The sequence below is a fragment of the Apus apus genome, chromosome 2, assembly GCF_020740795.1.
Source record: "Apus apus isolate bApuApu2 chromosome 2, bApuApu2.pri.cur, whole genome shotgun sequence".
NCBI classification, from domain to species: domain Eukaryota; kingdom Metazoa; phylum Chordata; class Aves; order Apodiformes; family Apodidae; genus Apus; species Apus apus.
In genome coordinates, this window is record NC_067283.1 from 40,873,083 (window position 1) to 40,886,694 (window position 13,612).

The window sequence follows — 13,612 nt, forward strand, 5'->3', positions numbered from 1 at the left end:
TGCTGCAGATCATACAAGACTTTCACATAGCTTTTGCTTTAGCAAAATCCCAGCAGGGTTTCTCTTGTCACCTCTGATTTTCAATTGTCTCTTTTTAGTCCAGGAGGAAAAGAGTAATTCCCCTTTCACTGCAGACAAGTAAGTATCCACAAATTGTTTACACTTTACTGATATACTTTCTCAAACATTTGTCTTCACTTAGTACAGTACACTTCATACCTAAACCACTAACATTACAGGCTTTTTAAAGAAGTATTTTTTAAAAGTCAGTCCTAAATTGCATTAATCATTAAGGAAAGCACTTAATTATAAAAAAAGCAACTTAATTATAAAAATTAAGTTGTCAATCTCCAGTAGCATGTGTTAGTTACTGTTTAGTGGACTGGCACAAATATGACGCAGAGAATATTCAATCTAAAGGAAACTTTCCACTGTCATCTGTACAAGCTCTTCTTACTGTGCAACTCGCCTAGCCTTACGCAGTGACACACACACACACACACACACACACACACACACACGACAGGCTTCAGATGGGCTTGCTGCCAAAGCGTGTCACTGAATAACCACTTCCAAGAGATACAACTTGTTAGCAACACATTTTTAAGGTACTTGAAACATAGTGAAATCTGTTCCTTTTGGTGACAGTGATCGTATAAATGGCTGATACAGTTAACTGTAAACCTTTGAAATGTAGGAATAATACAGTAGTATGTTAAGAATAATTTGAATTTGACATTTAAAAGCATTACTTAGTAAGTATTCCTATGCTCCATTTACACTCCTTCAGTCCAGAACATTGTACCAAGTACTTATAGCACCAGAAGAGACAGCACTAGTGTCCATGGGAGTAAGCAGGACACAGAAGGACATAAACCACCCATCACCAACCCTGGAAAAAAAAAACAAACATTACCACTTTCATGCTACAAAGAACCTTCACTGTATTTATTGAAGCTGATGCACATGCTAAAAAAAGCAAACAAAAACAAAAACACACACACAAAAAAACACAACCAAATAAACAAAAAACCCAAAACCACTCCCAAGACCATAACCCCCCTCCCCAAACACAACCCAAAACAAAAAACGAGTGGGGGAGAAGGTGTTCATATCGTAGTTTTTTCCCTTTGCACGTCTTTCCCTGGCCATTTCTAGTTTTGACACTCTTCTACTACAACTGCCTACCTACACAGTGAACATACACATTGCTCTATGACTGTAATCATAATCCACTTTCTCCAGCTTGAGCAGGAAGCAAACAAATACTTCCCCCCTTCTTCCCTCAAGAACCTATGGACACACCTCTGCCTTTGTAGAGACATCAGATCTGGCAGACGGGATTTAGCTTAAGGTTGGAATGTGGCACCAACAAACCATTCCTCTCAAAACATGAGCACACAATGCTTGTAGACCCAACCGGTAAGCCTATAGAGCATGATATTGTACATTTATGTACTAAGATCAACAGCATATAATAATTTTTGCAGTGCACTTTGCTCTTCATCCTTTACTCTTCATTCTTCCATCATAAATACATATGAGCAGTTAAACTGGACCAAACCATCCATCCAACCCAGCATGCTGTCTTCAAGAAGATTTAACAGTAGAGGGCTACATCAACTTCCAATAAACTTAGAAATCGGTGCAAACAGAATCGAAAATGATGGCTTGACCTAGGAAGCACAGTCAAAGGAGTATTTTTGCTGTACCACAGGCCCTCGCTTTGTCAGAGCTACATTCAGAAGACAGCTATGACAGCCATCGAGGCTGTGGTAACAAAAAAAAAATAGATGAAGAAAAATTGCCAATATTAAAAATTACTAGCTGGAATAAAATTTAAAACTTCACTTTGAGCACACAGCTCAAAGATAACTGAAGAGGAACTAAAAAAACCCATTTTTCAACTATTTTCTGGGTAAGTGTATACAAATACATAAAATATTTTAAACCTGAACTTTTTTTATAGATCCACATACAAGCTAATTTGTTTCATCACATAGCTACTGAAATTACCAATAGGGTAATTCATTATTCATTTTCACAGCAGCATTTTCAAAGTGATTTGTTTCAGAAGCCTGTTTTTCTGTTCTAAGCACACATAATGCTCTGTGTAGTCAGGAACTAAAATACATCTTCAATGCACAGAATGCATATATAGCATCTTCTCTATCCACTCCATCTCCCAGAACTGCAAGTGAATAAGCACTAAAACTACAAGAAGAAGAAAAAAATAATAATAATAAATCCCAGAGAAGACCAGTGCTCTTTCTTATTTTTGTTAAGACTGCACGTCTACCAGTGACAGCAAGCCTGGAATTGATAAGAACCCAGAAAATCAGTAATTTTTTTATGCCATCTGTGACTACTGCATGCAGTTCCAATGACAATCATTCTGCCTCTGGCAATCATCAGCACTAGGTCTATGTTCTCCCACTGCTACCCATGATGCAGAGCACCAAGTACCCTTAGCTAAGAGTGAGTAAATTAGCAAGAGCTTTTTTATGCTGTTCACCAGTACTTGGTAAATTCTAAATATATTGTTTTACTTCTCTGTCAGATTAATTCTGCTTTTAAACCAGACATAAGGAGATACTGGTAAGCAAGAAGGTGGGCATCTTAAGTTGCTGCCCCTTTGAAGGGCAGTCAGGCTATGAAAAAAAATCCATGTTCTCTCTTAATAGTATAAGTAAAGGTATTATTCAGCCTATTAAACAGCCTTAACTGAACTGCAAAGCAGTTCTATAAATGCATTTGAAGGAAGTTCTTTGGGCACAGTATTGGTCTGCCCAGCAATACCACATCCTTCAGATGCTGCCAAGTGATGAAACACTACCAGTTCCAAATCTAGCACAAACTAACAGCCAAAAGAAAATGCACCAAATATAAATGGGTCCTGTCTCATTTTGTCAGCATACAACTTTTAGCTGGCCTTGCCTTCTAAATATATACAGATGAGAGTAGAATTATTAATAATTCACAAACAGAACACTTGCCAGGTTTAAAATCAGAAGCATACCATATTGATGGGTTCCCCTCAGTTGTATTTGCTATGGTCTCATTTGCACAGGAACAGCTGCTTTCCAGATTTTCTCCCCCCTTCCTCCCCATACTATCCTAACAGTGGGTATTGGTATTGCTCAAACACTACAGAAAATACTCCACTCCAGTACAGCTGAAGAGTTTTGGTGTTGCCACACCACCCTCCTGCCTTCTGATTTTTATCTGCGGTTATACAATTACTATTTTTAGGCAGCTATCTTCACATGTAAATGAAGACACTTCCTAATTAAGAAATACTCGGAGCCTCACAAGAAGGTCTGATTCTTAGATTTCAGTAAGACCATAGCTATAACGAAAGGGGTTAGGAATACTTAAAGAGTTTTTCTGGCCTACTAATCCTCTCATTGACTGCTCAGCTTACCCTTCTAAATACATCTAATACAGCTGACCAACTTGCTTCTAGAAGATTCACAAAAAAGCACAGAAGCTATATATACCTTCAGCTTGGACACGTATGTCCAACACATATCAACAGACTTCCATAAAACTCTCCAGAAGTTGCATTTTACTTTTCAAAAACTATATGGAGGACAGTAAAGACATGTATATGTGGTACTTAATAATAATAAAAAAAAACCCACAACACGAAAACAACACACCAACAAGAACCACAACAACAACACTTCACCACATGTCACCCTTTTGGAAAAAAAAATAATTCTCAAGTTCTGCTTCCTGCACAGTTGAACATTTAATGTTTAGAAATAATTTTATTTCAGTGCTTCTAGCAGGCACCACTCGGACCACTGCAATGCCGAGCAACACAATCTGCAAGACAAGCCATTTCCCAGACAAACCAGAGTCTAGTCTTGGGACAGTAAACACAAAGTGCTTTTGTTAATGAGAACATACATGAAACTCAGAGGAAAAAGTCATAAAGAAAAGGAAGAATAAATACTGACAAGAGACTGGTCACAGTAGTGACTGGCTGTCAATTATAGCATGCAGCAGCAATTTATAAAAAAATTAATAATAATAAAAAAATTGGGTTAGAGTGAACACAAGAAAAAGGGATGGCTTGATTAATATTAAGGCATGACTAAAATCCAAGAGCATATTCGATTAAAATCAGAAGGCCGTTTTAAATTCAGCCCGAATGTTCTGCAAGCCAGAAAATTTACCACCACACATAGTTAGCAAATAAGGTCATCAATCCTACACAACGTATCAAGTTGCATATCTAACATTATAGTAATCATTCTACAAAGTTGCATTTAACACTGCCTCACAGTACTAATTTCATTTAAAAAAAAAATCATAGCTCCATTCACTTCAATTTCTAAAATTAGTTTAAAAAAAAAAAATCAGTTTCCCAACCGCCAAGTTGAAGTTCCTCTAAATTTCAAGGCTTTTTAAAAATTGTTACACCATAGTCATACACTATGAGTGAGGTATATAGTTTATATATTGCACTATTTTAATTCAAAATTCAACAGTCCTGTGCCTATAGTATGCGATGTACTAGAATCTTTATAATAAGTTGTCTCAAATCTTTGCCTAGTCTCCTAGGCATATGCATGACTGATAAGATTTGTGTCCAGAGCTGAAGGTAGCACAGCTCCACAATGAAAACAAAAATATCACTGGATTACAGAGACCCTAACAAACAAGATCACTGCAGTGAGATGCATTTTAGCATGTCTAAACAAAACTCTTACTTCTTATGCACACAAAAGGAAATAGAAAATTTAGTGGTAATCTTACAAAAGTTACATGAAACAATTCAGGGGTATTTAAAACTTTACAGCATAGCAAAATACCATCTTGTAGATTTTTGTTTCCAGGAAACTCTAAAGTAGTAATCCCTGTAATATGCTGCACTGCAGTTAAAAGGACTACTCATACAAGAACTAAGCAACAGCTTGTAACACTAATACTACAGTTCACTCCCTCATTGTAAAAATCCAAAAAAAAAAAAGTTTTGTAGCTGTGCCCCTAGACTCAGAAGAAAAGTCTCCATGAACATTCTACTTCAGTAACATGGCTCATTAAGTTCACTTTTTTTGCCAAAAGGAACAATCAATAGGTTATTTCAAGATTCTCTACCAGAAACTTCGCTGCTATACTTGTACAGAATTACTCAGCCACAGCTGCTAACCTTCAAATTAAAAAAAGCTAACTCAAAATAATGCAAAGGGTAAAGAACCCCCCACAACCAATGACTCAAAATTCAGTAGTATACTCTCCTAATTGTAAATGCATATTTACTTTCTGAATTAAGCCCGTTACTACAATTAAGCAATTCTAATTACACAGAAAATATCTTCCCTAATACAGAAACCTCTATTTGAAGTATTATTTCAATCACCAGATCTTTCAAAAACTTCTTCCACAACAGCAAGTCTAAGGTATCACACCATTCTAAGACCCAGTTGGTAAATACCCCTTGAATCACAGCATGTCTGAACCATTCCTAAGTTATACAGCTGCTATTTACATACAGGTTGCATTTTCTTCCCTGGAGGAGCTTCTTCCATGCTGATGTGCAGCAACTGAGAATGCCCTTGTACGAGACCCTGTAATGAACCTCCCGAGAGGCCCGAGGCTGCGCAGACATGACTGCTTTAGCTCGCTCTGCCTGACACAGATGTTCTCCGGGAAACCGCTCCCCAGCCCGGCAGCCAATCGCCACCACACCAGTCCTCCATTTCCCAGGCCCCCGATCACAGCTACCACAGGGTCGCACAAGAGCAGAAGGGGCAAGACAGCATGCCTTCAATTCCAGCTCAGAGAATACCAAAAAAGGAACTGAAACAGAGTTTCAGACTTAGCATTTTCTGCATCAACAGCAGTGAAGATCAGCTTCAAGGTTGTATTTCTGCTCTGATCCAAGACTTCATTAGCACTACAAAATGAAAGCACATTTGTACCTTGGGTCCCAGAACAGAACAACCCAGAAGTCAAACATCTGCCATGTGTGTTTATAGCTGTATTATCAACCTTTCACTCACTACTCATAACAAAGCAGCTTTCTTTTTTTTTTACATAAGCCATATATTCTTGTTCAGCAAAATAAAACATTATTAAAAAAATCTGTTTGGGTGGTTTCTTTTTCCTGTTGAAGGGAGAAAAGAATCCATGCTGTTAGCAACAATTAACTTCATGTCTCCTTCCAGAGTGAGATCAAAGATTAAGTTACAATTCAAGTAGCTGGCAGATTAAGTTCAGAGCCTCATTCCACTCTTCATCACTTAACATACCTTAATCTCCTTGTCCCATCAAGTAACAATGGCTCCTCAGGGCATTATCCATAACTCTACCTTCATGACATGACATTGTTCTTTTTTTCTTCTTTCATTCCTACTTCTTGGATGACAAAAACTCTAGTAATGAATCTGGACTGGTGCTACCCCAACCAACAAACAAATAACCAACCTGGGACAAAACCAAAATGCAAACAAAGAAAACAAAACAAAAACAACAACAAAAAAACACACATATAAAAAACAACCTGCTCATAAACTTGAGGCAAATACAACCAGCCAAATAAATGTACTGTGCAACTGTGAAGATGGTCTTTATCACCTACAGTTCAGAAATCAGAAGACAACATTCAGTTCCCCTCACTGCCTCAGTCCAGAAAACTGTCCAGCCATAGACTAATAAAAGTACTCTCAGATAGTGCTGACAAGAGTATTCAAAAGTAGCTTTTTCCACTCTGTGAATAGGTTTTCACTCTAAGAAGTGTGTGAATCTCTTCATTTCCAAGCTATTGAAGGCCTCTCTGTGGCTACATGTACATGACCATAAGCTAAATTACCCATATAGGAAAAACAAAGTTAAACAAAAATATCAGATACCCTAACTCTTCATGATTTCTTCTCAACTGAGCATCCTAAACCAAACCTATTCTTCTCCTAATGCAGAGCACAGATTCACACAGTTCTTCAGCTATTCAGACCAATACTGAAACAGCCAGGTTGGACTATGTTCTGGTAGCTCTCCCACACTTGAATGCAGTCTTCATTAGCATAGATCAATACTAGAAGTACTTCAGTTTCTAGAAGTACAAAGTTAGTTTGTTTAGGTTGGACAGCGAAGAGGCTGTCTATTCCTCAGGGGCAGAATAAAGGAAGAGACTGGAATTCACACCTTTGATTTTTTTATTTTTCCAAGTTTTGTAAAAACTTGTTCAGAAACTTGAAAAAAATCCACCTCTCTGAAACCGTTTATTGAAATCTCTTTCTAGTCAATCAATTCCTACTTAATAGCTACTCAATCTTGGGGGGGGGGGAAACACCCCAAACACTCAGCAACTTTATTCTTAAAAAAAAACCAAAACAAAAAAAACTCCAAGAAATGGTGCATGTGGAGCCAAGCTGAAAAATCCAACATTCTAAAAACTAAAGAAGTTTGTTGTTGCATTTTTTTCAACCAGATGAAGGGTTCTCTCTTTTAAGTCCTATACCAAAATACTCTGTGAATAAATATCTGCTCTTCCCTAAGAATGAACATCAGGAAAAAGCTTTGTATTGGAGGGAAAAAAACCCAGCAACTTCAAACTGCAACTGTCTCAACATGCTTCACTACAGAAGTATTCTAAAACAAACTGTAGGCAAATACATTCAAAATTATCACATCCTCGAACATGTTCAGTGACAACACTGTGAGAACTGAGAGCAAAATTATTTGTGCTGAAGCAATATTTCAAACATATGCTTGATGCTGTAAATTAATATGAAGTGTACCAGGGCTTTTTTTTTTTTTTAAATAAACAGAAGCTGCTATCATGAAACATACACTTTGTCCATCAGTATTTCCTTCTCAGTTTTCATCTTCATACCCCTTCAAGTTCCAATTATTGGAGCTTCTCTCTGGCCACAAAAGCTTTTTTTTTTTTTTTTTTGAAAGACACATTCAGAAAGCATGTATCTATTATTCTCCAGACAAGAAAGATTTTGTCTGAGCACCTAGCTCTGCAAAACATTTAATCTTTTCACAAGCAATATATAGCCCATTATTCCCTCGTAAACAGTATAAGCTTCTACTAAAAATTTCCTGAAAAATCAACTAAACTGGATTAATTCCAAAACCTCTGGTTAACCACAGGGAGGAATGCAGAAATGTTTAGAATGGATTAAAAGAGTAAACTTCACATCACTTTTTATAACTAGCTTCTGGATCAATCTATATAATTACCCCCTATCACATCTTACAGCTACACTAGTGTTAACACACCAGCAAGCTGCATATATTACTACAGCCACAAGCTCTTTCCTGTCCTCCAAATTTTGCTCTAAAATGAGACAGCAATTATAATTCCAGTTTATCATGAACTGGCAGTAAACTGCCTTATTGCAGGGTCTGCAGACTCTCTAGCAGGCCAAACTGTGCCCAGTTTGCCATTCCGAGAGGCAGGACACAAGCATGCTATTATTTCAGGTAGCTGAGGTGGGCAGGACTATGTTCTCAGCAGGATTTACCACAAAAGCTCAAGCAAAGCTCTACCAGTCTTAGCCAGGAAGAAGCACAAGAAAAGTGGCTGCTCCCTCACTTGCAAAGAGGCCATACTGACATACCCACACATCTAGTCCTGTAAATTGACAGATCTGGTAAGAGATACTATTGATACTTTAAAATCGTGTTTCAGGGGAAGTGGGGGGTGTTAAGAGTTGCATTCATAATACAAACTCAACCCTTCCTTACATGAACTAATTATGCAAAATGAGCATGATAATTTCTAACATGACAGCAAATAAATAAATAAATAAATAAAACCCAAAACAATGCCGTTCACTGCCACCTTTCTTCATGTATGTGAAAAGATAGCATGAATCAAATTCAAAGCACCTTCTTCAGAAAAGAAGAAATATCCATGAGACAATACTTCTAAATGAGGCTTTATTCTGGATTGCAGAGCAGGGTAGGGGAAGTCAGGAGAGGAGACAACGTGCTAAGGGATTAAGATGCACAAGAGCGAGTTTTATGACACAAACTGTCTAATGTCAGTATATCTCATACTACTAAAGATGGTTTTGTCCAACTTCTTATTTAACAGCAACCTCCTAACTCATATTAAGAACAGCTTCTTATGAGTTTTCCATTACATATGCATTAAATACAAGCTATTCCTCTAATACGACACTATTCCCTTAGCAAGGGAGCACAGAAATCTTTGTAGGCAGAAGCTCATCACTTAACGAATTACAGTTATCCATAAACACCAGGAGTTCAACCGCCTACAAGTATTTTTCAGAATACAATTTCCACTTGGCAGCTGGTGCCCAAGATGTACATCTGGACAGCACGCTTCAGCTTGCTTCAGTTTGTACTGCACGTACACATGGAACTAAGTGTTTCCAAAAAAAGAAAAAGGGGAAGGAAAAAAAAGAAAAGGAAGAAAAAAAGACATTTTCTGTGCAGGTAGTCTCTGGTGTATTGCCCCAGTAGTGAACTCTTGGGTTTCCAGTAACATTGCAGGACAGCCATCACAAGCCACTGGGATGCAGAGAGTAAGCATGAGGCAGACTGATAGTATGAATTACATACCATTCTGAGAGCTGCCTACTTACTTATTCTTTAGAGAGGATACCACTGAAATTGGTAACCTGAATCATCATCAACAGCAAGATTACTATGTACTCTATTGTACACACTACTTCATTAATCACCCTGCAGTCCTGATATTGATACATTTGACAAAGCAGAAAAAACAAGGATGCATACAAAGTTTTAGAGTACTTATTTCTGGACTAAAAAACATCCCTCAGTAGAGACAGATGGAAGAAATTCACCATGTTCAAATAGAACGCTACCACCAATTTCACTTCAACATGTATGAGCATGTGGTTACTACGCAAATGGCACTGAGCTAGACTAGGAGGGGTTTGCGGTTATATATTTATTTATTAAAGAATGAGGATGCTTTCTAAATGCAAAGCTGCCCATCTTGCAACTACAACATATCCCTTATTGCTTGCTTTTACATAAATTCATCTACAGGCATTTTGGCAGGTTTTTTTTTAATATAATTTTTCTTTATCCTAAAAAAGTCTTAGATTTGTGCAAGTTCACAAGACCTTTAGACCAGGCCACATATTTAACTGCTCTACAATCACGTGTGTAAATATTAAAGATTCATCTCCCTAGAATAATACATGGCAGAGAAGTGAACAGCTGATGAAGCAGTATAATGTGAGGCAGATGAAATTATCTCGTTTGTACTGACATTATGTGAAGCACAGGCACATGAAAGCTTGTCCCTGACAGCAGACCCTTGGGAGGAAAAAAAAAAAAAAGGAGGTAGGAGAACTACGACAGACTCTCCAAATATAACCAAACCAAGCTATACACACACAGAACAGTTCCTTGACAACACCAAACATCAGTAGCTAAAAAAAAAATAAAAATAAAAAACCCCACTTTTTTTTTAAATTTTTGAATGATTACTCATCTGCATGTCTCTTAATAGAAAAGTAAAATATCATTAATCTCATCAATTCACATGAATTCAAGGCCTAATTCTTCACCTTCAGCTTTCCCTGTGTCTCAAATTCTCCTCTATCTATAAAACTGCATCCCAGTCAAACCATGTATCTGTGTAATAATTCACTGGCAACACGTTTACTCTCACAGTGAACAAAAATTACTACCTACAAATCAAAACTCAGCAAACTAGCAGGACCAATACAGCAGCAGGTATCGGCACTCCATGGCCCACAACATTTATTCTTAAAAACCAGGCAGGTAGAATGGAAGTAAAACTCCAGGCCTGCTCATAACCACTGCAATTTGAGTGAGGGTAGAATTTCGTCACAGATTTTTAACTTTCCAAGTGGTGTAACATACAGGATTCAGATGTTCTTGTATGCAGATTATTTTAATACAAAATATACTCCACAAATCACATTTCCCATTACACTGGATAACTTCAAGACGCCTGAAAACTATTTTATCACAAATAACAGTCAGCCTATTACCACTGTTCTATGATGAATGTTTTTCTGTAGTTACCAATGCATTACCAAGCCTCCACCACGATAAATTCACAATTACCAAAAAAAAAAAGTTCTAGTAATTCACTTTTTTGTTGTTCATACAGCAGAGAGGAACAGAAACCTGCATTTCCCATCCTTGTGCTGGTGTGAGCAATCATTGAACCAGCAACGTGACACGGACAGTACTTAGCCACTTCAGCTCCGATGCCACTCGTGGCTGGCGGGGCACAGGAGGTGCAATGGGGCCAGTGGGAGTGCTGAGCCCAGAGCAGGAAGGGTAGGACCATGCGGCAACTCAAGACAAAACTGATGTGGACAGTTGCGGAGCCACACTTCAGTGCTGTAGCTTCACATGTCAACTTGGGTAAAATCAACAGCTTGGAGAAACTGAGATACTGCTCATTCCACTTTCCCTTCTTCTTCTCCTCACAGTATTTTTACTAGACATTGTGACATGCTTGCCTTATATTAGATCTGATGCTTTCCTGATCATCAAGTAAACAAGTAACTCAGTGAGCACTGACTTCAGAAAACTGACCCAAACAAATTTTATTTTGGTTCATTGGGTGTTTTTTGAGGCTTTGGGGGTTTTTTTGCCAGCTTCACAAGTTGAATCCGCTTACAGAAAAGATGACTGGACAAAGATGGAATGATGTCTCCCTGTCAAGGATCAGGAACTAATTAGTCAAGCTCAGTCTTAGCATGAAGCTGTATCTTAAAGACATTTACTTTCTTGGCAAAATTTCTTCCATTTTCCTCCTGCAATTCCGAAGCACAACAAAGTATCTTTGAAGTCCGAAATAACCTTTATAAGGGAAGATGTTGCTTGACAAAAAGCTGTCAGAACTTAGAAGTTTTAGGAGGTAGACTAAGATCCTTTAGAAGGATCTAAATGTCTCTCATCCTTGAAAAAATTAAAGGTCAGGCTTGATGGGGCTCTGTGCAATTTGGTCTAGTTGGAGATGTCCCTGCTTGTTGTAGGGGGGGTGGACCAGATGATCTTTAGAGGTCCCACCCAACACAAGACATTCTATGATTCTGTGATCACTGAAGACAGGGACACTAAAAGGGCATCCATTTCTATTTCTTATTTGCCTTGCCTAACATCATTTACAGCTATCCAGATGAGCTCCTTTTGTTTCTGTTTAAAGAGAGCACAGGTGGTTTTCTGATGTACTAAGAAATGTAATTTTTTTGCTGTGTCTGGATCTGGAGGTTCTGGAAGTCACTTGAAAAAATGCTGAGTCTGCCACAACAGATTCAGTATGTCATTGTACATGTTACGTTATTTACCAGGAAAGTTCAATTGCCAAAATGCAAGGGGAAACAGAGGCAGAGATCTAAAAATCAGCTAAAAAAATGAAAACCCTTCTCTTTTGTAGCTAATGCACCCTTTGTACCAAGAACCACCACTGATTCATTATTTTTACTATTTTATTAAATTTTTTTCCTTTTGTGAGTAAGCACATGTAAAAGACAACCTACAACATAGTACTTCTAAGATAGCATTTCTCTGGTGAATAGGAAAAACTAATGTAGAGTAGGACTCTTACTGTTAACTTATGACTTGAGGGGCTATTTAGTAAAAGTAGTTGAATGTATCCAACACATGGCAGGCAAATTAGATACACTTTATTTGTTTAACAGTTAGAATTCTCTACTTCAGAAAACATTGACATTTGAGTTTCCATGGGAGTTCTGACTAGCCAGCAGCTAAAAAGTGTGCTTTCTAAAAAGGTTACCCAAACAATACAGAAGCATTTTTAATAATTCTGCAATACGCAATGGTGTTACCAGTGATAGTTAAACCATAGTTCCATGAAGCTTAAACTGTATACTGGCAGTCAGCTGCAAAAATACAAGCTCAAGGAAAGACTGATTTTAAGTGAAGTCAGAGCATGCACAACAAGGAATTGAGATAGGCTTCTGCCTTCGACATTGACTTCTGGAAGACCATTATCTAGCCTTGCATAAAGTCTACCCATAAAAATTCTACTGCCAAGATTTTTTTGTAAGGCATATCTGAACTTGCAAAGTAAACTTACATTTAGACTCATACTCCTTGAGATCCAACATGGCAATTTTGATCAGTCTTAGGAAGTATAAGTTGGCTTTGATATATCAAGCCATATCCCAAGATACAAACTCTCCTCCTGCATTCCCCGCCTAAAATTGAAAAGAGATTCAATAGCTTTAAGATGACCTTCTGACCATAACTGATCACATTAAAAGACAGAAAACTAAAATACTAAGTCAAATATGGAGTAAATAAAAATTAAGTCAAATGCATAAAATACATCATTCAGACTAGAGACCTAAATAAAAGATGTTCCAGCAATAGAAATCAAACATGATGTAACTGATGACTACAAGAACTTTATCTGAACATTTGTAATTCAGGATTTCACAGGGAATAGGGAGTTTTAAACGCTGAAAAAAATGCAAGAGTTGATCTATACAATGGCAACTGCATCTGGAATCCAAAGAGACTTTCTAAAAGGGAAGTATTTCCTCTAAGGGAAATAGAGAAAGTAAAAAAAAAAAAAAAAAATTGCATGACTTTTCTAACAATTTAGAAACCAGTCTCTAGAACAAGTATATCCTTCTGATAC

At 37.5% G+C, this 13,612-nt stretch overlaps 2 protein-coding genes across 17 annotated transcripts in view; one reads left to right on the top strand and one right to left on the bottom strand.

Moving 5' to 3' along the window:
* CMC1 (C-X9-C motif containing 1) overlaps nucleotides 1-13,612 on the top strand; it is a 957,521-nt gene that overhangs the window by 616,966 nt on the left and 326,943 nt on the right. The window lies entirely within an intron of this gene.
* SLC4A7 (solute carrier family 4 member 7) overlaps nucleotides 1-13,612 on the bottom strand; it is a 95,379-nt gene that overhangs the window by 62,864 nt on the left and 18,903 nt on the right. For 3 of the 16 annotated variants that reach the window (XM_051610071.1, XM_051610059.1, XM_051610056.1), the window contains exon 1: nucleotides 5,505-5,589. The exons of the other annotated variants lie outside the window; for them this stretch is intronic. In XM_051610071.1, coding sequence (XP_051466031.1) covers nucleotides 5,505-5,540 — 36 coding nt within the window. In that variant the 5' untranslated portion in view covers nucleotides 5,541-5,589. Of the gene's footprint in view, nucleotides 1-5,504; nucleotides 5,590-13,612 lie in introns of those variants that run through there. 16 annotated transcript variants of the gene reach the window in all.